The sequence below is a fragment of the Podarcis bocagei genome (assembly GCF_964188305.1).
Source record: "Podarcis bocagei genome assembly, chromosome: 1".
NCBI lineage: Eukaryota > Metazoa > Chordata > Lepidosauria > Squamata > Lacertidae > Podarcis > Podarcis bocagei.
The window spans coordinates 93,651,906-93,678,704 of record NC_138125.1 but is presented as its reverse complement, the minus strand read 5'-3'; the positions used below and the strand labels follow the sequence as shown (position 1 = coordinate 93,678,704).

At 45.5% G+C, this 26,799-nt stretch overlaps 1 protein-coding gene across 1 annotated transcript in view; it reads right to left on the bottom strand.

The window, feature by feature from the left end:
* Nucleotides 1-26,799, bottom strand: part of GLI2 (GLI family zinc finger 2) — a 204,104-nt gene that overhangs the window by 46,042 nt on the left and 131,263 nt on the right. Inside the window, exon 3 of the mRNA XM_081206449.1 lies at nucleotides 21,701-21,806. Within this exon, the coding sequence (XP_081062575.1) occupies nucleotides 21,701-21,806 (106 nt within the window). The remainder of the gene's footprint in view (nucleotides 1-21,700; nucleotides 21,807-26,799) is intronic.

Here is a 26,799-nt window from a genome sequence, read left to right as displayed (position 1 = left end):
CTCTTCCCTCCTTTATCTCTTTTCTGAGTAGTAGGGAACAAGGCCTTGTCTCATTCTTACCTTAAAACAATTATGAGTATCTGAGTGATGCATATATTATTTTTTTAAGAAAGGGGGAGAAAAACTTTGCAGCTTCATGCCAGCCCTTCTTTCCAGTGAAAGGCTGTTTGTGTCCTCCAAGAGAACTTACATTGCAATATGAGGCTGTTTAGAACACTGGCTGAAGAGTTTTGAAGAGTTCTGAATTTTGTTTTGTCAAAGCAGAGCAACATAAGATTTTTTTTTGAAAAATGAAGCTTTTAACTTGTAGAAAAATCCTTTGCTGCTGGGCTTCAAATAGATCATCATCATCATCATCATCATCATCACCATCATCATCATCATCCACAGCCTTTCAGTGTTCTTCAAGCAACATTTTGGACAGCCTCACTTATTACATAGCCCAAAGACCTACAGAAACATAGCAGTGTATAGGAAATGTCACAGAAAAGCAGAGAAACAGAGTGACACGAGGTTTCATGGCATCCCTGATCTGAGCTGGAGGGGAGTGGCTATTGACAATTTACTTTCACACAGGGAGGAGGTGAGAGACCCCTGAATAACCCCAATTCACTTCATTATTCAGCCCACACAGAGAACTGATGCACCCTCCTAGCATGTGCATAACCATTTTTCATCAGCGGATTTCCCCCCTCAACTCTCAGGGCTGCTTTTCCCACTGAGAACATGCTTTGCACTTAATTTAAACAGTGAGTGGGAAACCTGTAGCCCTCCAGATGTTCCTGGACAGCAGTTCCCATCAAGCCCAGGCTGCATGGCCAATGGTCAGGAATGATAGGAGCTGCAATCCAGCAACATCTGGAGCCCCACAGGCTTCCCGCCTACAGTTTAAACCAATGGAACTTAAAATGCTTCACCAAGGCTGGATTGTGTCCAGTGAAAGAAAACAATAATAAAACCATATTATGATCCATCTCTCCTGTGCCTGGAGGGTAGAATGAAGGCAAGTAAGGAGGAATGAGATGGTTGGCTTTTTTTGCCCTACTCCACAATAACCCTCACCTTCCTTAGTTATGATGCATGTTGGGTGCATGTGCTGATTCCTTGGCTGCATTTAGCAACCTGGTCCTAGGGTGAAAAGGCTGCCTGTAGGGTCTGGGCCACTGGATTGCTCAGGGGAGGAGCACGCCCATCAAATGCCGTGAATGAGCTGGGGGAAGAGGAAGTGGAGTAAATTAGGCAGCCAGGCTGGCCAATCATCACCCCCCACACCCGTCTCTTCTCATTCATTCCTTGTTCTGCTGATTTCCTGCCCACTGTGCATGGAGTTCCTCTGCACTACTCATCATTTGTGGAGGGGATTCATTGCAGACTATATTCTGCAGGCCCAAATTGGCAGGATAAGCCAGCTAGGTCTTTTGAAACACCTTCTAATTTAATGTACCCGGTTCTTGCCACTGTCGGAGACAGAGAGAGTCAGAGAGAGAGAGAGAGAGAGAGAATATGCTGGTCTGATGGGCATGGTTACTCTTATGGCCTTCTTTTGCAATGCATTTCTCTTATGATTGTCATGAGAAATATTCATGATGAGTTATTTTATGCCTCAAAGCATACAGTGACAAAAGCATCCTTAAAGTTGTTAAATCTGAAATTTAACACATGGTAGAGTCCCATGAAGCTAAGAGGAGATGCAAGCACAATGATGAAGAAGCAAAGAGACAGATTTTAAAGTTTAGCTGTGAAGTAAAAAACTAACTTCAAAAGTGGCCCTTTTTATGTTATTTGTTTATTAACCACAAGTTTGCATCCCTTGCTCTACCAGCAATCATTTGGCACATGTGGTCACCCTGTGGGATCTTATTAGAGGTTTTTTAAGTGAGGTACTTGGTCAGCCGCTCCCTAGCCCTCATTTGGCTTGTACAGAACAAGCATCTAAAGAACTTTAAGAAACCATATTGAGGAAGATTGTTTAAATGGATGCAGCAGCTGTTACAGGAGCATAGCTGTCAACTTTCAGATTTGAAAATAAGGGATCAGCAGCCTCGAAAATAAGGGACCAGCAGCCTCACCTGTCCTGGGGACAGTCTACGGGATATCTAACAATCCGGGATAGCAGCAGGAAGCAGCGCTGGAATAAGGGAATTTCCCGCAAAAAAAGGGAAGGTTGCCAACTATGTACAGGAGACCATATCAGAAGAAATAGACCGGCAGAGCAATCTCAGACCAATTATCAGAAGTTCTGCTGACTTCAATGAAATGTATTCCCAAGTAAGCATGCTTATGAGTGCAGTCTAAATGTGTCATGTTTTGTGTTATTAGCCCATTTTCATATCAATTCTTAAAATAGCAATCTAGTACCTAATTCAAGGCACTATCTTGTGCCTAATCAGTATCTGGTGCATGGAATGTACAATGATGCACCTCCGGCTTGGCATCAAATTAGAGGCCTCCAGACACCCACTTGAAATCATTTGGAAGAGCCAAAACATAGTGCAGATATGGAGACGATTAGCCTGATGGGCACCCAACTCTGTTTTTAATTTTCCCCCCAAGAGCATGTTTTGTTCAATGAAATTCTGGCAGAGGATTCAGAGCCAGACCTCTGCCAAATCAGGCCTGCTTTTAACCACAACCACTTGGGTGGCCCAGCACTAGACTGCAGCCTGTAGGATCTTTCAAGCCACATAGTCTAATTGGATTGACTCATCTCTTCCTCCTTTCAGATGTTTTGCAGCATGGAACTGCATGGGGATCTTCTGGAGAAGACCACGTTCTTCTGTTTGTGACTGACTGCACACTTATTGACTGAACCATGGGTTCCAGTGACTTCACCATTTCTGTTGGTATAACTCCACCAAAGTCCAACACAGCATCTTTGCAAATCTAAAACACAGACTAAATATTGTGTTTTAGTTTCACATTCTGTTTGTATATTTCTAATTGTCAAGCAACATCTCATTCTAAAACAATTTCATTTTTAAAAAAACCCAACTAAGTCGTACTAAATCAAACTGTGAGCTTTCCCTCTCTCAAAACAAACTTTGTTCTGCAGAAATATGTGCAGAAGGCAAATAAGCTTCAGTATTTGGCACACACAAAAATACAAATCAGCAATCTGTACACATACATAGAAAACAGACACTGTATCCATTAAAGAAGTATAGTTGAAGGACACAGAACTTAATACCACACAGGTCTACACAAATTAACATGTCTGCTTTGGTTTGTGGCCTGACATGAACCCCTCTTGGCACATTACTTGTGTACAGAGAGCAAGTGTGTTGGCTTGGGGATGCCCAGTTACCCCTGCCCTTCTAATACTATCACTGTGGTCAACATGATGTTTGAAGTGGGGGAAACTTTTCTGTGCTTCCCTGAACAGAATCTTGATTGCCTGAGATGAAAATCAAACTCTTCAGACTCCCCTTATATTTCTGCTACTGCCAGGATATGTAATGTTGCTACATTTATAGTATGGGTATGGTGGTGGTGGGGGTTTTGTATGCTGTTACATTTGCTATATGTTGCTGCTTTGTTATTGCGGTTATTGTGAAATTATGATTGTGATTTTGTGATTTATTAATGGTTGTAAGCTGTTTTGAGCATTATATTTTTGATCACAGAACAAAAAACATGGGCAGCTAGAACTATATGTGTTGATTATACCATGAGAACAACAGCAACATCCCATGTAGGCAGTGGCAGTAGCTATGAATGTTTTTTCTCCTATCACTGGAAGGTCGGCTGTCATCTTTTCTCTTACACACACACACACACACACACACACACACACACACTTTGCAGCCATCAAATCAGCCTGTACAATAACGCAAATGGCTGTTATTTAGACTACGTTCTAGTGTACTGACATATGTTAAGGGTCATTTTAGCTGTATATTTATACCTCTAGTATATTTTATCTTACTGTTTTACTTTTTGAAAAAAATGTAAGCCACTCTAAACTTGTGCTTTTAGAGAGAGCTATAAATGGAAAGAAATAATAAAAAAGATGTCCTCCAGTGGATTACCAAATAGCTACTAGCACTAAGTCAGAGATGGAACAGAGCTCAATAGAGATCACATAACAATGAAATACACATAAACAATTTATTTCCTTTTACTCCAACTCTCAATAAATGCAGTACATACAATGATATTTGTATGTAGGTCACAAGGTACTTCCCTGGTTTTATCGGTCATCTAACTTCTGTTCTCCATTACTCTCGCCCTTACTAAATGAGTAATGTAAACAAAGATTAAATAACAGCGATAATGGGCCTATTTATCATACAGACTTACAGCAGACTTACAGTATGCATGTCTACTCAGAAGTAGGTCTCTTTGCATTCAGTGGGACTTACTTCCAGGTAAGTGTGAGGTGTGAAGCCTTAGATAACATTTATACCATTGTAATGGCTGAGGCTTCCCCTCAAAAAGCTTAAGAATAGTAGTTTGATGACATGGAGCAAAAATTTATCTCTTAAATACCCCTTCTCTCTCTCTCTCTCTCTCTCTCTCTCTCTCTCTCTCTCTCTCTCAGGACTACAATTTCAGGGGTCCCTAGGGAGAGAAACTGGTAGCAGAACTAGTTTAAGTCTACATTATCTAATGGCAGCTTCATAGAAAGCCCTAGTGAGTGGTGTAGATTTTACCAAATGTCATGAGGTTGACCAAACAGCTACAAGAAAACAACTCTTTGCACATTCAATTGCTAACTTTGAGTTTGGATGAACTTCCAGCTCTAAAGAAGCAAAGAAACATCGATCAAAAAAGCCAAAGACTTAAAAGCAAATCCTGTAGAAAGGTACATAAGAGTGAGCACTGTGGCGTTGTCAAAATGTGTGTTATGAAGTTAAACTGGCTTATAAGTTTCATTTTATAAAAAGTGACTTTAAAGACAGGTGTGTTCCTTTTTTATCTGCCTGTGGATACTAGATAAGTCATATTTTTTTGACAGAAATATGTCCTTTTGATGTAATGGACTAGACACAAAAAACTCCAAACAGATTTTTCCCAAGGAAAGCCTGTGTGTACAAGTAGTAGATAGGTAGCCGTGTTGGTCTGCCATAGTCAAAATAAAAAAAATCCTTCCAGTAGCACCTTAAAGACCAACTAAGTTAGTTCTTGGTATGAGCTTTCGTGTGCATGCACACGAAAGCTCATACCAAGAACTAACTTAGTTGGTCTTTAAGGTGCTACTGTGTGTACAAGGTTATGTGTTAACTGTAACCTAATTTGCCAAATATAAGGTTTGTCCCCACAGACCAAATCTGGGAGATCATAATAGGGAATGCTGCCCAATTAATAGTTATACCATTCGATAAACTGATAGCAGTAATGTACACCCAACATATGGAAGGGAAAAGAGACCTATAAAATGAACAGAGGCAGCTAGAAAGGAAGACTGGTGTAATGTAAAGTTCCCACTAGAGGTTGAAAGTGATACGGTGATACAACAAACACAGTAAGAATAAGCGCCTGTCTAGTATGCTGGGGGAGGGACTTTTTCTGTCCTGGAAATTTATTTCAAAATACAAATTACTTAGCCAATTTAACATGCAGATGCAGATATAATTGTAGATAAGCAAAGATCATAAGGATCCTGTTACAGAAATTGATTTCAGCTTGGAGGAGTGTGCAAAGTTGCTGCTGAAATCAATAAGGTTGGAAAGTGCTTCACATCACGCCAGTTGCTTGGCTTTAAAAAGGGGAGGATAGATGTCATAGCCCTACTTGGGTGTTCAGTTTGTATGTGAGTTTTTGTTTTCACCAGTGAAAGTGCTGTCAAGCCCTGTCTCCCAGTCTTCTTTTTGCTCATTCTCCATAAGTCTGAATGTATGCAGCAGGGAGCCTACTCTTTAATCCAGGGGTCAGCAACCTAAGGCCCATGGGCCACAAGCAGCCCATGGGGGTCATTTAACCAGCCCGTGGACCCGCGCTGCCCGCTCGGGGACCCCTGCCGCCCGCTTGGTCGGCTCCTGTGCGCAGCACTAAACCGGCACGGAGCAGAGTGGGGACCGCCTTCCGCGATGCTGGCTGGCTTCCCATTGGCTGCGGGAAGCTCCTGCAGCCAATGGGAAGCTGTGCATGACTCCTCCGCACTCGGAATAGTGTTTGTGCATGCGCATGCACACACACACTCTGGCCCACTGCGGCGTCTGCGGGACCATGAACCGGCCCAAGCCACAAAAATTTTGCTGACCCTTGCTTAAATCCCTTTCTACACAATAAGGCCCCTTGCTTCATACCTTTGCTTTCCAATACATGGAGGACTGAGAAGAGAGGAGGAGGAGGCTTGGGTGAGGTGGGGCGGGAGAGGCAGTCTTGGCAGCACACCTCCCACTCTCCCTCACACAATGGAAATCAAGTGTACAATTGGATCACCCATATAAGACACACACACAAAAAATTCAGAATACGTAGGTGTCAGAGCTGCTTCAAGATCCTAGCTCACAGAGGATCACCCTAGCCAGCGGTCATTAAGTAAAAGTCTTTATTGAATTACAGTTTCCATTCTCACGCTGCTGTCTGCAACTCTACGTCTACTAGCTAGATCGGCGAGGCTCCGTCTGAGTCTCCGCCCCGTGCGCACCAACTTAATATCCTAGCCTTGCTCCACCTTTTCCTCCTGACTGTCCTCCTCTGGGTCCCTCTACCCCCCGGGGCTTCTTCCTTCCGGGATTCTTCTGACGCTGACCCGGACCCTTCTGCCTCCTTGCGCCGGGCTTTAGGACCTGGTTCCCTTTCGGGGCTGCTCACTGCGCCGCCTTCCTCTGCATTTGAACTTGGCGCGCGCGCCCAACCTTCCACTTTCCTCTTAACCGTTTCTTCGCTCCCCGATGGAGGTGTGGCCACTCCTGACTCCTGCCCTCCCTCCTGTGGTGAGCTGCCAGCGCTTCCCCCCTGGCTCCTTTCCTCTTCCCTGCTTCCTGGCGGTGACGCTGGTCCCGATTTCCAGCTGCTCCCCCCTGAGTCTCCTCTGGCTCTATCTTCCTGGGGTGCCTCTCTAGATTCCCCCCTTGCCCTGGCCACTGGTGCTCCTTTCTGTGAATCCTCTGATTCACTGGAAAGACTGGGAGATCTCGGGTCGTCGTCATCACTCATCCTTTCCTCTGTCTCCTCCCCTTCGCTCTCTGTTTCCTCCCTTGCCCGTGCCTCTGCACCTAAACCCCTGACATCCATCCCCCCCTCGAAGCCCCCCAGTCCCCCCTCCCCTCCTTCCGGTGCTGGAGCTGGGGGCTGCTGTTGCAAAGGGACGAACGTCGGATATCGGTCGCTTCCCGCGGCAGGCCTCCATCGGAACTCTTCCGGGTCTTCCTCCCTGCTCTCGTTGACGACAGTCACCTCCTCTTCCATCTCTGTGCCGCCGTGCTCGAAACCAGGGTCGTCCCCGAAAATGTCCATGTCCGTCTCTCCCGCACTTCCTCCAGGCGGCGTTGCTCGGCCAGAACAGTCCAGCCACTTCCTGCGGAACTGCTCCTCCGGCCTATCGTCCCACCAATACGAGGGTTCTGAGACAGATCCCGAGGGTGACCCCTCCGGGGAACGGACGTCTCGTGTCGGTTCCTCGTCCGAGTCGAACCCCCTGAACGTGCTGTCCGAAAGCGTGGGCGTGAAAAGCCAGTCGTCGAAAAAGTCCGCTGGCATAGGTCTATGTGGGAAGAGAGCATGAAACTCGTCTTTGAGCAGAGGTTCGTCTAAAGCGTAGCCCGGCACCCAGCTGTTCGCACTGGCCGGGGTGCCCTCCCTGGCGAGAAAGTATTCTACTCCCTCTTCCCCCCATCTGGAGTCCAAAATCTCCGTGACTTCGTTGATGCGCTCCTCCTGTGCCACTCCCGCGTGCCCCGTTCCTTCTCTGAGCGGACTCGGCGCCGTTCCGGGTTCCTGGAACCTGTGCGGTGCCTTGTAGGGAGTGAGCACCGATCTGTGGAACACCGGATGCATTCTGGAACCCTCCGGAAGCGCCAGCCTGAAAGCCACCGGGTTGACCTGCTCTTCGACTTGGTAGGGCCCCAGTTGTTTATGCCCTAGTTTCTTCTTGGCCAACGACCTGGCCGGCACTGCGTGGGCTGCTAACCAGACCCAGTCTCCCACGTGGAGCTCTTCGCCAACCCTTCTGTGTTTGTCCGCTTGTACCTTGTATGCGTGTTTAGCCAGCTCCAGGTGGCGCCGCAGCTGATCGTGGACTTCCTGCAGCTCCGACGCGAACGCATCTGCTGACTGCGGCTCCCCTTCTCCCCTGCATTCCAGTCCCGGGAAGGTTCTAGGGTGCCGCCCGTTGTTGGCGAAGAACGGCGTGACGCCCGTGGATACGTGCTTCGTGTTGTTGTAGGCAAACTCTGCAAGCGGCAGGTAATCCACCCACGTCGCAGGCTGTTGGTTCGCATAACATCTCAGGTCCTGCTGCATGATGGCATTGGCTCGCTCCGCTTGCCCGTTGGTCTGCGGGTGTCTCGCCGACGCCAGATTGATCTTGACGTTTAGGAAGCCCATCAGCTTCTGCCAGAAGTTCGAGATGAACTGCCGCCCGCGGTCGGACAGAATAGACCGTGGCAGACCGTGAACCTTGAACACGTGGTCTATGAACAGTTTGGCGGTTTGCTCTGCCGTGGCCACCTTAGCACACGGAATGAAATGCGCCATCTTGGAGAACAGGTCCACCACCACCAACACTGCCGTCTTGCCCCTTGAGCTGGGCAGATCCGTGACAAAGTCCAGAGCCACCCTTTCCCAAGGTTCGACCGGAGTTTGCAGCGGCTCCAACAGTCCAGCCGGCGGTTTGTGCACCGTCTTTGCCCTCTGGCAAGTGTCACACCTCGCCACGTAGTCTGCGACCTCCCCTCTCATTCCAGGCCACCAGAAATCCCTGGCTACTAATTCCACCGTCTTCTCCTTGCCAAAGTGCCCGGCCGTGGGTGCGTCGTGCAGCTGCTGTAGCACCTTGGCTCGAAGTTCGTCACCCGGCACGTAGATGGCCCCTTTACGGATGAGCAATCCATCTCGTAGCTGGAAACCGTCGGCCGCTGCCTTGCCCCCTCGCACCTCTGCCATCTTCATTTGTGCGAAGGAGTCCCCCTGCAACGCTCGCCGCACCGCCTCTAGGTCCACGGTCGCCGCGGCGCACGCCCACACTGTCGGTGCAAAGATGTGCATGGCGGCCGCTGGTGTTGCGTCCTCCAGATACTGTGGCTTGCGGGAGAGAGCGTCTGCCATGATGTTGGTGTCCCCCGGGACATACTCTATTCGGAAGTCGAAGTCCGCAAAGAACTCAGCCCAACGTATCTGCCTCTGGTTCAGGAACTGTGCCGTGCGCCAGTGTTCCAGATTCTTGTGGTCCGTGCAAACCTGCACCGTGTGCTTGGCGCCGATCAGAAAGTGCCTCCACGCCTTGAACGCTGCATGAATGGCCAGCAACTCCCTGTCCCATATGGTGTAGTTCTGCTCGGACTTGCTGAGCTTCCTGGAGTAAAACGCTCCCGGCCGCCACACGCCCTGCTGGTCCTTCTGCAGCAGGACCGCCCCCACTGCTCTGTCCGAAGCGTCTGTCTCCACCCTCATCGGCATGCTGGGGTTGACATGAAGCAGCTGCTCTTCCGACGCGAAGAGACGCTTGAGGGCCTGAAAGGACTGCTCCGCCTGCTCTGTCCAGATGAACTTCTTCTTCTTGGAGCTAAGGGTGTCAGTGATGGCCGCCGTCTGCATCGCGAAGCCCTTGATAAACTTGCGATAGAAGTTCGCAAAGCCGACAAACCGTTGGACCTCCTTCCGGTTGCGTGGGCTCTTCCAATCCAACACTGCTCGAACCTTGGCGCTGTCCATGGCGAGCCCCTTGTCAGACAGCTTGTAGCCCAGAAAATCCACCTCCGGCACGTCAAATTGGCACTTCTCCAGCTTGGCGTAGAGCCTGTGTTGCTTTAGCCTGCCCAGCACTTCCTTGACGTGCTTGTCATGTTCTTGCTGCGACTCCGAAAAGATCAGGATGTCATCCAAGAAACAGACGCACGTCTTGTAGAGAAGTCCCGCCAACACGTGATGCATAAATGCTTGAAAAACGTGAGCGCCATTTTGCAGTCCAAAAGGCATAACTCTGTATTCGTAGGTACCCAGTGGCGTGAACATGGCTGTCTTCCACTCATCACCCTCCCGCATGCGAATGAGGTTGTACGCCCCCCGCAGGTCCAACTTGGTGAACACCTTTCCCTTCCGTACCTTCGCCAGGAGGTCGTCGATGCGGGGCATGGGGAAGTCCGACGGCTTGGTCACACTGTTCAAAATCCTGTAATCCACTACGAGTCTTTTTTGGGGCGTGTCTCGCTTCTTAACAAAGAATACAGGACTGCCCCCCGCTGCCTTAGACTCTCGGATGAAACCGCGCTCCAAATTATGATCGATGAAGTCTTTGAGTTCCTGCAGTTCGTCCTCAGACATGGAATACAGCTTCCCTTTAGGCAGCGCCGCCCCCGGCAGCAGGTCAATTTTGCAGTCATATGGTCTGTGAGGGGGTAGCCTGTCCGCCTCCTTCTCGCAGAAAACTTCCAGAAATTCTGCGTACTTGTGGGGAATCGCTTGCAGCGTGCCTAGCAGCAGCTGTGACTCCTCTTCCTCTCCTTCCTGCCTGGGTACGATGCAGTGTTCAGCACAAAAGGAAGAGCCGAAAACCAGCTGCCTCTGGAACCAAGCCATCGTTGGGCTGTGCTTGTCCAGCCAACTCATGCCCAATACAATGGGCGTGTCAGACAGTTGAGTGACGTTGAAGCTGATGACTTCCCTGTGATTTCCAAGTCGCATCACCATTGGTGGCGTCTGTTTCACCACTTGCCCCCCTAGCAGCTCCCTGCCATCCACAGTGACAACCTGCAGGGGCAGTGTGGCCGGCAGCAACTGCACAGCGTGCCTGTCGACAAATTCCTGCCCTATAAAGTCCGCGTTGCTGCCGGAGTCGATGGTGATTGGCACGTCCATGGTGATTCCAGTGGGCAGCTGGAGAGATGCTGTGAGCCTCACTACTGGTTTGGGCGGGAGGGGGTTCACTGGCTGTAAAATCTCTGGGGACTGCGTCACTAACACGTCTGGCTGGGCCCCAGTGCCTCTTCCTCCAGCCAGACATCGTCGTTTCCCTGCTGTGGTCCTCCCTGCTGCGTTGCTGCAGTCACCATTGCTGAGGCTGCAGTAAGCTTGTGGGGCCTCTGGGGACACTCTTTCGCCATATGCCCTGGCTGCTCACAGACGTAACACTTCCTGGTCCCTCTAGGAGGCTTCGCCTTCACTGCTGCCGGTGCTAGGGCTCTGGTTGCTGACTGAGCCCTTGCACCTCCAACCTCCATAGGTTCGGCTCCTCCTCCTGGCGGAGGCGTGGATTGCGCCCGTGCTGCTTCTCTGGGAAAGAAGGAGGGGCCCCCGGCTGGTTCGCGCCCTCCACGTCCTTCGTCCTTGCTCCACGGACGTCCTTCCAGCCTCACCCCCACAGCCAGTGCCCTCTGAACGACCTCCTGGGTGGTTCGGGGTCTCTCCCCCCTCGCTATCTCATCTTTAATCGAGTTGTGCAGTCCCTCCCAAAAGAGGTCTCTTACAGGAGCCGAATCTCTGTCCCATTCCAGGGCGCTGACCAAGGCGAAAAAGCGGGCATGATACTGTCTGACGCTGGCCCTCCCTTGTCTCAGCCCATGCACCTCCTTCCGTGCAAGATCAATGTCAATACTTGATAAGAAACACCCATCCATCGCTTTAATAAAGGCATCCGCATTCTGGAGCGCCGGATCGTTATCTCTCCATAAATTGCGCAACCATGCTTTCGCCTCCCCATGCAGATGGGACATGATGAACCCCACTCTCTCCTGTTCATCTCTAAAGTCTTTATGCAACAGTTGCAGTGCGCACAGTACGTCGGCTCTAAAGTTGGGATACTGTTGCAGGTTCCCATCGAAGTGAGAGAGCAGTCCGCCTGTCCGTCTCGCCAACCCAATTCCCTCCTGCCGGGGTGTTTGCTTTGCCAGTACGTCTAACCTGACCTGGAGATCCCTGCAGGCGGCAGCTGCCTCGTCCTCTCTCTTCCTGGATGCGAGAACCTCGGCGTTCAGTTGTGCCACTGCTTTTCTGAGGTCCTCTATCTGCTGCTCAGCCGTCATGTCTCCTGCCGTTCGTGAGCTCGCTAGTGGGCGCCTGTTTCTCTCCCCTCCTCGAGGCTGCAGATGCCCACAATGTGGAGACGGAGCCTACTGTCAGAGCTGCTTCAAGATCCTAGCTCACAGAGGATCACCCTAGCCAGCGGTCATTAAGTAAAAGTCTTTATTGAATTACAGTTTCCATTCTCACGCTGCTGTCTGCAACTCTACGTCTACTAGCTAGATCGGCGAGGCTCCGTCTGAGTCTCCGCCCCGTGCGCACCAACTTAATATCCTAGCCTTGCTCCACCTTTTCCTCCTGACTGTCCTCCTCTGGGTCCCTCTACCCCCCGGGGCTTCTTCCTTCCGGGATTCTTCTGACGCTGACCCGGACCCTTCTGCCTCCTTGCGCCGGGCTTTAGGACCTGGTTCCCTTTCGGGGCTGCTCACTGCGCCGCCTTCCTCTGCATTTGAACTTGGCGCGCGCGCCCAACCTTCCACTTTCCTCTTAACCGTTTCTTCGCTCCCCGATGGAGGTGTGGCCACTCCTGACTCCTGCCCTCCCTCCTGTGGTGAGCTGCCAGCGCTTCCCCCCTGGCTCCTTTCCTCTTCCCTGCTTCCTGGCGGTGACGCTGGTCCCGATTTCCAGCTGCTCCCCCCTGAGTCTCCTCTGGCTCTATCTTCCTGGGGTGCCTCTCTAGATTCCCCCCTTGCCCTGGCCACTGGTGCTCCTTTCTGTGAATCCTCTGATTCACTGGAAAGACTGGGAGATCTCGGGTCGTCGTCATCACTCATCCTTTCCTCTGTCTCCTCCCCTTCGCTCTCTGTTTCCTCCCTTGCCCGTGCCTCTGCACCTAAACCCCTGACAGTAGGATATAATTTGGAAACTATTTCAAAGGCTGTATCTGACTCAAAGTAGACCGGCTGGAATTAATGGACAAGATTAGTTTAAGTCCACTGATATCAATGAATCTACTCTGAGTATATCTTAGTTGGATAAAACACTGAATCAATATCAAGAAAAATAATTCAACAGTGAGTGCTTCTAAATTAACTTTTGCTGATATAGATCGTAAGAGGTGTCATAAGAGCCTAGACAATGTCATTACCATAAGATACATACATGTTAGTTGTGCTAATTCCATATTTTGGGGCATTTATTCAGAGAAGCCTGGAAAACAGCTTATGGTTTGAAGAGAGGTTTTAAAAGATGAATATGACAAAAATTAACATTAGAAGCTGCTCTGAAATATGTTCATTTTCCCTATGACAAATATCTTTTCCATTAAATATAATTGCAATCGGACATAACATTAAACCATAGTTTAGTGATTTGTGTGCAATACATCTCCCTACTCTTTCTCTGTTGTAGCCCCAAGGAGCAACAGATGCTTCCGATCACCTCCTCCTCTGGAATAGTCATGAAGAGGAAGTTGAAAGCAACTGTTTCCACTTTCAACTAACCACAGTTTGTGATTTGACTGAATGGGAAAAGCTATGGTTAGTTTAAACAATAGTTTGTCCAAACAATTCAAGATCAAACTGTGGTTTATTAAAACTAACAGCAGCCTCACTTTGGTCAAAACAACATTCAGTGATCAGTTGAATATAGAAGTGGTTGTTTCTGATCTCTTCCTTGCAGCCACCCTGGAGAAGAAGAAAGGGCGGGAGTATGAAAGCCTGAGGTTTTTTCATCTGCCACAAAACTATGGTTTAGAATTACATCTGAATCTGGTCACAGATTGCCACACTGGGACAAGACAACAATGGCAGGACAGTTAACAGTTTCTGGAGATAGCATTCACCCTGGGAATCACACTTTATATTGTACATTTTTACAGGTAGTCATATCTATCACCCATACAGCAGGAATTTTTGACTTCCCATTGGACATGAAAGGTAGCTGTGTATCTCTAAATTCTTGGGCACTCAAAGTAGTGTGTGCCCACTTCATGTTTACAGATCCATGTCTTTGTGTTAAGCAGTAGAATATTATTCACTTACAGTCTTCAATGGAGCTTATTCCTTTAGTCAGTGCACAGGGCTGCATCTTAATCCTCCCTCAGATCAAAGTTCAGTAGACTGCTTGGGGCAATACACTGCTGTACTCTTATTGTAACTGCAGATAGAAACTAGAATGGCTCAGGTGTAAATCTGACACACAGAGTTCAACTATTCAGAAATTATATAGAGTAACCTTCCCCCTTTCCTCAGCTACTCCGTTTGTAGAGACTGTGTACAGAAAAAAACCACACCCAAAACTTATTTAGGGAATGTAACATTTAGAGAATAACCCACAACACCCCCCCCCCACTCTTCAGCAGTCCAACATTAGGGCTTGCTCACACTTATGGCTCATCCCCAAACTGCACAGTCTTTTATTGAGATTTGAATCCCATGGCCTTCTTGGATCACTCCAACTCATCTGCTCTGCTGTTTGCTCTTCTCTAGCACTGGCCCTACTATTAGGCAGAGTGAGGCAGCTGCCTCGGGTGGCTGATTTTAGATGTCGTGACATTGTAGTGAACTATTAGTAATTTTATTTATTACTATTATTCTTACTATTAAATATTGTTGCTTCCAGGGAAAGGAAGAGGTCTTTGTGGGAAGTGGCTGGCCTTGCATGCCAAACACCTTGACTTAGCTGGGAGGGAGCAGCCATTTGTGCTGCAGTCTCAGGCAGCAAAATGTCTCAGGTTACCTCAGGGCTGTCACTTTCTTTTGAGGAGAAATTTAGATTAAATCTTCTTTTGCACTTTAAAAAATAGATTTTTCTGTGGTTAGGAACTGGTGGCAAAATGCACTAAGATGTTTGAGATAATGATCAATTGATGGGAGATGTATGGCCTCTGTACAAACGAATCTAGATGAACGCTCATTGTTGTACAACATCCCTGCAAACAAATCTGAATGCTCAATAAAGAGCAAACATCTCCTAAGCTCTGTGCAAGCTTTGGGCAGGTAAATCAGGGAGAATGCTTAATAAACATGTTACTTGGAGGAGCCTTTGGGCTGCCTCTGCTCTTCTTTACAGCTTGTGTGTGTGTGTGTGTGTAAAACATTGTCATGCAGAAGACACTGACCCCCAAAGTCTTTGTTAAAAACATTTACAGTGGTACCTCAGGTTAAGTACTTAATTCATTCCGGAGGTCTGTACTTAACCTGAAACTGTTCTTAACCTGAAGCACCACTTTAGCTAATGGGGCCTCCTGCTGCTGCTGCCGCGCCGCCAGAGCACGATTTCTGTTCTCATCCTGAAGCAAAGTGCTTAACCTGAAGCACTATTTCTGGGTTAACAGAGTCTGTAACCTGAAGCGTATGTAACCCGAGGTACCACTGTAACCTCCCCATTTCCACTTTTCTCCTGCACAAAGCCAAGGTAACAGGTTCGAAGACGAATCCCTGTCTGTTTTCTTTTTATATTAATTGACTTGCACAGCTGTTTTATTGACTGGGGTGGGGTGGCACAGAGGAAAAACTATGGGAAAATTTGATGGACTCCCCACCACCGAATGAGGATTTCTACCAGGTATGTACCCCTGCAGCTTTGTAATTCCGTCTGAATAAAAACAACAGTGCTGAGGCTGCATCCTAAAACATGCCAGGGTATCAATTCCCACCTGCTCCCCCCAAAAAAACACAATGCTATCTTTCTTGTTACATTTCATAGTGTCTGACAACTTTTAACCACAGGAAAGAAGCTGCTTTGAAGAAGTCTCTTGCTAAGTCAAGCTCTAGCATGGAGCTTAGACGCCTGAGCCCTCAGGGCTCCAGGATTGTCAGCAGCCTTTTTTCTTTTTCTTTAAATAGCTGAGTTAGGGGTTTTTCTTCAGAAGTTTTTTGGGGAGTGGGTGGGACAGGAGAACAAATGAAATTGAGTAAGAAACGCAAACTAAAAGTGAGGGACAGAACAGAGCTCCCAAGGCTACCTCGGCAGATCATGATATAATTTCATGCTTTTTGGAGGCATTTAATTCTAAATTGTCTAGGATGAATTTTAGAGGGGCAGTCCCACAGAATTAAACGGACATGATACTGTCAAGGGAGTATCTGTCAAGGGAGGAACCCCTGTGTTGGTTCTTCTATTAACATCCTCCACCAAGCCTACCGTTTTCAGCGGTCTCCTCTTTAGATGGGCCTGAAAAGCATTTGTGACACAGGAATTTACTTATAGCCAGCGGAGGAGAGTGCAAAACCTATTACACAGTGAAACTTATTACAATGCATTCAACTGCATGCATGAAGAAACTCTCCACGGCAGTTCCCCATGTGTGTTTACTTGCCTGCATAGAACAATGTCTGAAGAGAGACATTCATTTGCCCAGCTCATTGGGCACAGAAATAGTCACTTCATAGTTTTCTCCTGCCTAAGAGATGCTTTCTGGAAACTCTGGAAAGCATATCGCGCTCTCTCTCTCTCTCAGCTGAAGATACTGCTTTGCAAATCTGTTAACTTCATACCCCATACCGCACACTAAGAAATGTGTTGACTGTCCCAGTTTAGGGTCACTTTAGAGATACACAAAAGCCCAGACAGCAACTTTCTATGCTTATGCTCTGTCCCCGACCAGACTCGCTTGTTGGAACCCCGCTGCTCCTGTCCCCAACAGCTGTGATGAACTAACTCCTGTGCTCATTAGGTTATATGCAAACAGTGATGAAAGGGAACGTAGAGCCGTGTCACGTTGAGCAGTCAGAAAACAAACCTTTGACACAAAGCAGCAGGCAGATAATAAGACTCTGTGGTTGACAACAAATGAGACTACACTTAATTTGCTGTGCAGTGTTCATGTAATTAGATACATTTGGTACAGGCAAGGAAGTAGACAGCTAGAATATGGTCATGATGAATTGGGGGACCCTCTGTCAGGCTCTGATCATATTAATCATAAGGCCAAAGCTTGGTGACTCAATTTTTCTTCCGAGTATGCACTGTTACTTTCTTTTCCACAGGGAAAATATGCTAGTTTTGAACTAGAATTCTTGTGTAAACACACACACACACACTTGTTGTGTTTAAAGTAGAATAAGAAATATTCCTTTTGTTTGAATAAGGAGATTTTCTTGTACACTGTATAAGCACAGGATAGTCCTATCAATTCTGCAGCAGAATTCTATTGTCTCTCATGGCACCAGGAAACAAGAATAGCCCCTACTGTAGCATCCATAAAACCTACACAGTGGTGGCCACTCTGTTTACCAATCTGATCTAAAGCACAGGATGGTATTAGTGTACACTATAATAGATAGGAAGCCCTCTTTCCTTCCTGCACATACTGTAAGGAGGTCTCTCCTGCGGAGACAGTGACACGACACTGCAAAAACAGGCACAACCGCTAATTTATTTCACTGATAGCCTATTTGAAATCGCTTATCTACAACTTTTCACCGGAATTATAACTAGCAAGTTTACAAAAAAAAGCGGATACAGTTGTAACAAATTAAAATTTAGAAAAAGATATCCAAAGGTTTAGTAAAATCTGATACTCAGGATTGACCATCTGAGAATGCCTGAGTAAACGCATGTGCTTTTAGCCAGTGGTGAAACAGCAAGGCAGCACTTGCCTACTGCACCTCCAAAAGGAGATAATTTCACAAGGGAACTACCACTAAAATTTGGTGCCCCGCCTCTCTTGCTCTGTTCTACATCACTGTTGTGTTGCCCCCTGTGGTGCTGGTGCCCAGTGTGGTCGCACTACTTTTAAACCATCTCTGACCATGGAGAAGGCCTTCCATATGACTATGCAAGGCCTAAGTCACCACCAGAGCCTTCTGCCTGTGCCATTTGTGGCTATGGAGGTTTGTGGAATTACATTTCAGTGAATTCTGATTCAGGCTGACCTGATCCACACACCCCAGACCAATGTGCATATTGGAATGTTAAAACTAGCCTGAATTCTATAGGGCAGTTCTTGGCTCACAAAACATACCGCGGTGCATTAAAAAATTGGTGCTTCGGGATTTAGAAATGCACTTGTGGAGATATGTATTTCACAAGATTTATATAACGCTCGATCATAATAAACCCTCAAGGAAAAAAGAATATAATTATCAGTAAAAAAAAAGAAAAAAAAAGAGCTGAAACCAGAAGAGTCGGTGAAAGAAGACTGGAAGAAATTCAAAGACTACTTACAGAAACATTGTAAAATTAATGAATGTTAGAAGGATGTTGGATAGAAACTAAGCGGTTTCCAGCTGTAATGCTTTAAGAGATATATATATATAAAAGAGGTTTCACAAATGGGTAAAAGTTTTATGGTAAGGATTTGCTGAACTAACAAATCAAACTGTAATACAAAGAAGGGAGGTATGAGGAGGTCCGAAGAAATAAGTGTATGGAAGTTATGTTATTGAAAATTAATGTGTGTTTTTAACTGTTTTTTATTTTGTATGTTTATTTTTCTTTTTTCTTGTTATATCTTAAAAACTTTTAATAAATATCTTAAAAAAAAATAAAGGTGCAGAGACCAGAACTGTACCAGGATTCCAAAAAGAAAAAAAGGAAAAAAAAGAGCTGAACCCCACTATTTAAAGGAGCTGTAGTCCAACAACATCTGAAGGGCCACAGGATAGCCACCCTTGCCCATAAGTCTGTTCTTCTTGTTTTCAATGTGGAACCAGAAAGGCTACACTCCCTCACTTCCACCAGAGGTTTCTGCCAAGGAAACAGAGAAGGCCTCTGACTTTAAACTCCGGAAGCACTGCTTCTTGTTATGGATTGTCCAGTAGCAAAATAAACTGTAAACTTCTATGTCACGTAGGGAAGTATTAAGTTAGAAACAACATGTTGCTAAAAAAAGAAAAAGGCTGCAATTTTAAGTCTGCAAAATAATAAACTTGTTTAAACAAACCTTTGTGTTTTGATTTCAGAGAGCAAAGACTGATCTTACCCGACATTAATGCCTTTGATTGTTCTTTCAACCAAGTCAGTTACTACGAAAGAGTACAGTATAATCCTCTGGGGAGTTGGGTTAGGGTCAGAGGCTGGCAGCTGGTAGGATTATCACTGATGTAACCCAGGTAGATCTTGCTGCTGATTTCACAGAGTCTGAGGCAGTATGCCTCTGGACACAAATTGCTGGAATCGCAGGTGGGGAGAGTGCTGTTGTGCTCAGGTCCTGCTTATGTATGGGCTTCCCTTGGGCATCTGGCTGCCCACTGTGAGAACACAATGCTGGACTAGATGGGCCACTGGCCTGATTTAGCAGGCCCCAATGTTTTTGGTAGTAAAGAGTCCACACAGCTCAATAATCCAGCATGTGGAACAACAACTGCTCAATTATAGGGTGATTTAGTCCAAGTGGTAATAACTTAACCCTCTAATCTAGGGTATCCTTGTCCCCTGGGATGCAGGGGATCTAGTAGCATCCTTGACCCCTGGGATGCTGGGGGAAAGAGAAGCAAAAAGGAAACCAAAGTCTAAGATCCCAATCAGATGAAGATACTGGAGGACAGCATCCATCTCTTTGCTTTAGATCACCTTGGTCTAAGACAGTCTTAGGTACAGAGGTTAATATGAGGGCATTTCTTGGCAGTAGGGCAAACTCAAGACAGGAGTTATTTATACTGAATACAAGACCCAAGGTTGATGCATGCACTCTTGTTTTTTAGTACTATGCATTGGCTCAGCTTGGGTTAGATATGCACGTGTTACCTTGCTCTTTTGAATGATCCAGAGGATGGGCAGATCCAAGCTCAGAGTGGTTCCCAATCTACAAGTACCTAGGTGGCAAGCCTATGCTTATTCACCTGGGAGTAAGTCCCATTTGACTCCATGAGGGGTTGCACCTGTTAATTCACCGTCATGCTGTAGAACCTGCAATTCCCACTAGCAGAGAGCTATCCTAGAATGCTATGATTGGTATTTGACTAAGATTTACTCAAATGAGAGCCACTGAATGTAATGGACCAAACTTAGTCATGTTTCTTCATTTCAGTGGGACCACTCTTAGTTGACTACTACCCTAGATGCTTCATTTTGCATGGAAGGAATGAAACTCCAGAGCAATGTATAGTATTTGCTTTGTTTTAAACAGTTGAAAGATCAGAGCATTTCCTGTTGCCGCTCCAAATCCATTACTATGAAACCCCTAGGTTTTAGTTTCAGAAGCCATGGATGTTGTTGTTATTATTTACTGGATGTGCCGGTTGCTTCCAAGGGAACTCAAAGTGACTTGCATTAAAACTGACTGACATGCTAGAGGTGGCCATGTCTTATTATTGAACTGCTCCCCTCAGCTCCCCTTGATGGGGGCATTTCCCTACAGTGATCAGCATGCTGACCATGCAGTGATAAATCCAGTGAGGGATATTCCAGGCCAGCTAGGGAGGCACATTTTGTCCCAGGCGCTGTGCCTGGTATTTTTTGGCAACAATGAAGCAGTTAATACCCTTTTCAAAGACCTCCGCAACTCCCCATTGCATGAAATTGCCCAGCTGTCAGACCTTCAGACTCGCCTTCATCCTCACAGCAGTTCTTCTCCTGCTTAAAAAGGGGGATATCCGGAAACAGGGCATTCCAGAAGAGGAAAGGGGGAGGAAACTGTCAGCTGTGCTGCTCTTCATCACATCCTTAGGAGACGGCATATTTTTCTCTTCACTGATTGCAGCTGGATTTGGAAACAGCCAGAGCAGGATTTTGACCCCTCTCTAGAGACATTTTCTCCTCTTTCTCCAAAGTCTTATTTTCATCTCTAGTGAGTAACTTGCTGTCTATCATTGGCTGCTGAGTAAGTTTCAAAAGTATGAACACCTAAAAGTGTAGCTGTGCCTCTGGGGTGCACACAGAGGAGGGCCTACTGAAAATACTTATGAAAGGCAGTGAAGCCCTGTATTTGACTGGAAGTGGAGGAACAAAGATACCCGTGTGTGTGTGCCAAGATTCTGCAGCAGCAGAGCAGAAAAACATTTTATTACTAGCATTATCATTATATTTATTTATCTCCCACCTTTCTCCTGAGCTGGGATTAGAAAACATAGCAGAATGTGGTACCAAAGCACAGGACTCAGTTTCCTGAGAATTTCAGTTTTCTGCCTTTCTTTGGCAAATAAATTTCTTTCTTTCTTTTGCGGATTTCTAGTCTTTAGCAGCACCTCCTGGAATCTGAGAAGCTGGAAAGAAAGCCAACTAACAGCATTCTACACATGTCTACTAAGTAAGTCCTATTGAGACCAATGGGACATACTCCCAAGTAAGCGAGTAGAATGGTTGCATGTGCTGTAGCACACCATCTCTCTGGCATATTTCTGTATGATTTATTCCATTTCTGTTGGAAAGTGGAAAGAGCAAATTAAGGACCTTATAGAGCTGTGACGATCAGCAATGGAACTATTTACACAGCTGAATGGCAAACTATAAAGATACACACCTCTGTGATTTCTGCGATTTGATAACACCTGTAGAGTAGTCAATATTCCAGTTAACAAATTTATACAGAGGACAAAAGAGATAGATTCTGAGGAAGCTAAGAATAGAATGCTTACCCTTGCAGAAAGGCCTTGCTATATATGCTGTAGCATATTTCTTTCTTTTTCCTGTCATTAAAGTCCAGCACAGGAAGGAGGAGGCTACAGCACCAGAGCAAACTGGTAAAACTTACCCATGAATGGCATGGATAGAGTGAGGTTCATAATGGTATCTTCCTTCCTGGTGACGCATGTCAATTGGCAAAGGAGCATGGAAGGCTGGGAAAAGATGCTGTGGCACTGTGGAAGGAAAAAGAAGAAAAACAGCTTCAAAAAACTTCCTTCATTTTATTAAAAAGAAGGGGGGGGGAAGCCCCACAAAACAGTTTCAAAAGCACTAAAGCTCCATGCATTTCAGAGCAAGTGCAGAGCCAAACAAGGGGGTCTTCGAGATATCTGTACTATCGTACACCAGAGAAGGAGAATGAATAAATAATCAAAGCCATTTGGAGAAATCCTACATCTTCGACATAAAAGATCTCCAACAGGGTTTTTGACAAAGACAAGCAGCTAAGCGCTCTTTGAACTCAGGGAGATTATAGGAAGCACCAAGGAATACTCGGATCCCAGGGCAAATCAGAGTCGACAGAGCTTGGCGGAACCCAGACCAGAATTGCTTCCACTGTCAGCAGTAGCAGCACCTTTCCCTAAGGTATATACGCAAACATCCCAACTTGGAAATATTTATCTAAGAGTGGAACAGGCAAGCAAAGCACCAATGTGAACTCTTTTTTTAAAAAAATTAATTCAAAATTAAAACAAAACATATTATCCAAAAACATATCATCCTTATTCCCCCCCCATTTTCCCTCCCTCCCCCCCTCCCACACCCCCCCCCCGTCTTCCCTCAATTCCAGTCTTTGGTTTCTCTGGGAATGCTGTTTTCTGCATGTTACAAAGTTGTATAGATCCTCAAACTATTTAGCTGATTATTATCAATAAAAAGTTTGTGAATGTTTATTCAAAACCAGCCAAGGAGTCCAGTTTGCTTTGTTGTGTCTTCAAATACTTTGTAAAGGGTTCCCATTCATCTTTAAAGTCACAGTTATCCTTGTTCCATAGCTTATATGTCAGTTTTGCCAGTTCTGCATAGTCCATCATTTTTTCTTGCCATGATTCTTTAGTTGGGGTTAGAACCAATGTGAACTCTTTAAGCAGTAAGAACTGGAAAGGAAATGTGGCTGTGGTCCCACTGAAAGAGACTTAATAGCCCTTACTTATCATCATTTGTGGCCCCACTGATGTGCATTTGTTTCCACTTCATTAAAGAGGTCTGCAAGACCACAGGACACCTACAGTGGCTGAAAGCTACAAGCCTTGGTATTTATTGCCAGTCCCCAAAGTTAACAGTGTGATTATCTGAGAGCTGTAAAGCAGTTGAGAAATTCACTGCACACAAATGATAAACTGACTAATGCATTTGTATGACCTTTCAACCCTACATTCCTGCTTTCCTTCTGCCATGAAACCCAAAGCAGCATACATGTGGTTCACAGGCACTGAACCAACTGACCCAGACCTGCTTAGCTTCAACAAGATGGTAGCCTAATGCCCTCAAACCATGCCCTAGAACACCAGTCTTCCATTGGTGGGTTGGAACTCACGACCAGGTCACAGTCTGATCTAAGTTGGGTTGCAAGAGAAGCCATACCACCATACAAATATAATAAATATAAATATAATATGGTGCAAAAATTAGGAAATGGGTCCCTGAATGCATTTTTTATTATTATTAAAGGTGGGTCCAGGCAATGTAAATAAAAACGCAAGAGGGATTGGGCACTCCCTGACCCTTTTGACTTTATTAGGAGGAATAAAAACTTAGCTATAGAACATCCCCAACCCTTCTTTTCACTGTGGTCTTGTCAGCACAAGAGGAATATTTGGAAACTGCTTGAACTGCACATTGAGCAAAAGCGAAAGAATACAGATTATATATCTATATCTATATCTATATCTATATCTATATCTATATCTATATCTATATCTATATCTATATCTATATCTATATCATCTATCATCTATCATCTATCTATCTATCTATCTATCTATCTATCTATCTATCTATCTATCTATCATCTATCTATCTATCTATCTATCTATCATCTATCTATCTATCTATCTATCTATCTATCTATCTATCTATCTTTCTATCATCTCTCCCCATCCCTCTGAAAACCACCTGGCTGCCAGGGCTGTTGAGAGAGGAGTAAAATCAGAGATGATGGTGTAGAAAGAGTTCAAGGTTCCATAGCAGCCTTGTTCTAAGAGTCACAGGGGAATCCTGGCAGCTATTTTGCAGCCTGGCCAATGTCAGCACACAGTAGAGTAACTGTTAAACCTCCAAAGAGAAAAACAACAACAACTATGGAGTTAATATGAATGAATTATGGGTCCACTACCACCTCCCCAACCCCAGCCATTCCAGGTTCTATGTAAACATTGATTTGACACTGCTCAAAGGGCCTGTGTAGTAGGAATCTTTTAAATAAAGATGCAGCTAGTGTCTACCCAAGTGGAAAGGGCATCATGACCCTGTTTGGTCTCAAATGAAAACAAAATCTCATTCACACTCCAGTTTTATAGCCGCTAGACTCTTCAGTGCCAACCTCTGCCCAACTCGATGCCAAGTCCACAAGCACTTAACAGTTTTCAGTGCCAAGGCTTAACCCTGAGAGAATCAACAATAGAGAACATGTGCAGAATGTATTTCCTTTCCAACTGAAGTGAGCTGGGGAGTCCCTCGCTGGAAAGAATTGTGCAAACAAGGCCTTTGTCTCATACTGGGTGACCACCTCAGCGGTACACCCAGCTTTGGAAAGCTAAACTCCAGCACATTGATTTAGGGGACGCTAACATGTGGCCAGCACCATGCCTAACTGTGTACTGGTGGCTCAAGAAACTGGCTCATCTTTTGTATCTGTCAAGGCAAACTTTGACGCTTAAGTCCCAATGGGGAAATGGAGGTAAGAGCTCGCTCACGCATTATGACGTATTGGCAAACACCTGTTACATACTCCATATACATGCTGAAAGAACCTTTATCACACATGTTTGCAAACATCCATTTGTTGCTTTAGTATGCATTTTAAAACATAACATGTGCTGTAGCCATTAGAACTCAGGTTGAATCCCTGACACCTCCAGTCAAAAGGATAAGAGGTAGGAGGTGATGAGAATGGCTTCAGGTGGAACCCTGGATAGATGCTGCTATGTGGATCATGTCATGACATAGATTAGTCATTAGTTGGATCAGGATGGAGCCAGGAGTTTCTTGTCACTGTTCTGCTCTTGCTGGAGTGAAAGTGACAATAAAGTTCTTGTCTAGCTTCTTGACTGGCATTTTCACTAAGCCTTTCATGATAACTACTCAATGGACAAGTATTCTTACCAGGTGTGAGGCAGTTACATAGTTATACAGACAGGGGTTAAAAGAGGTGGACATGCTTGGAATGTTTAATTATTAGTTATTAACGACATTTTTTGCTTGTCCTCTAGCCAGTGTACATAAAGAACTAAAGACTTACATGGAAGCAAGCTCCCAAGAAATCTGTCTAGACTTACTTCCCCACAAGTTTATTTATGAAATGATGGGTCTGACCCTCTAGTATGGTTCTGCTATGGTCATTCACTGCGTATTTCTGCCTATTAGTGTGATTGCTGATCTTTTGTTGATGTTGATGAACTGTGTATGAAATGATTTTATTGTCGTTTAGTATATAAATGGCCCTGGGATCATTTGAAGAGCAAGATTAGATATAATCTATCTAAAACAATTAAATCTAAATTTAATTAAACTACCTACCTACCTACCTACCTAACAAACAAACAAACAAACAAATAAATAAATATGGGATATTATAATTAGAAAGCTGGTATTGGTGTGTGGGATGATGTATGAGGTCACGTGGATAAAGAGGACAAAATAAATTGTACTGTAGCATGGACATTGAGTTTACAGGAGCCCATAATAATTAAATGGGAAGACCCAACATTGTTCGCTCCAGATATTGTTGGATGACCAATCCTATCACCCTTGACCAATAGCCCTGCTAGCTGGGGCTGATGGGAGTGGTTGTCCAACAACATCTGGCTACCTCTGCATTAAAGGAAGGAGAATACAGAGAGATTGTACTTAAAAAAATCAAACAAGCACAGGATCTCATATTTTTCTTGAAAATGTGGACATTTTCTCTGACTGTAGAAAAGCCTCTTTTTCTTGTCCTTGGTTGCCTGGGCACATGATTAATATTTCGTGTATTAGGAAGATTGCAACCTTGTTACCTGTAACTTTCCAGGGGCCATGTAAACAATAGCCTCAGACAAAGAAGGGATATAGAACAAGGTAAATATAAAGATGATCTCCATGCACTACCAATCACAGAATGGGAATACCTATCAGAATCAGCATTTTTATTTTTGTTTTCTGGAGACAGAAACAATTGCCTGATTTCTCAAAGGGTAAGCATACATTTCAAGAGAGAGAGAGAAATCTCTTTCAGCAGTCTAAACAGAAAATGCAATTTCAAGTTTCCCTTGTTGGTGTCTCTTCCTTGAATGTTGAATTCAAATAAATGAAGGAAAAGACAAGAATGAAGTGGAGAGCTTTAAACCAGTGGTTCCCAAACTCCCCCACCCCCATGGACCACTTGAAAATGGCTAAGGGTCTTGGTAGACCACGTAATGACTTTTCTGCCAGTTTTAGCAATTGTAATCTGCTATGCTACATGCTGTGTACTTTTCAATTGTATTTTTACAGACATACTTACAGACTCCCCAAATGAAGCTCACTGACCACCAAGTGGTCCACAGAGCACCATTTGAGAAGGCCTGCTTTAAGTTTATTTACACATTTTGCCTTTTCCTATCTAGAATTTTGTATAATACACATCATATTACTGCAATGAATGGGAACCATGCTGGACATCTTACAACAAAATCCTATACATGTCTGCTCCAAAGTAAGTACCACTGAGTTCAATGGTCCTTACTACCAGCTAGGTGGGCATAGGTTTGGAGACCCAGCACAATGATTTACAGGTTGCTAAGCAGGACGTGCAGATTAATACTAAAAGTGCATGAACTCAAAAGTTCCATGAGATTAAAGCGGCAGTTGAACTACTATGCTGATATTGCCCCCTTGCTGTTGGATAATTTCCACATTTCCCACATCCACATGTTGAGTGCAGTGGTGTAAGCTGACACCAGTACATGTGTGGAAGCCATGGCAGTT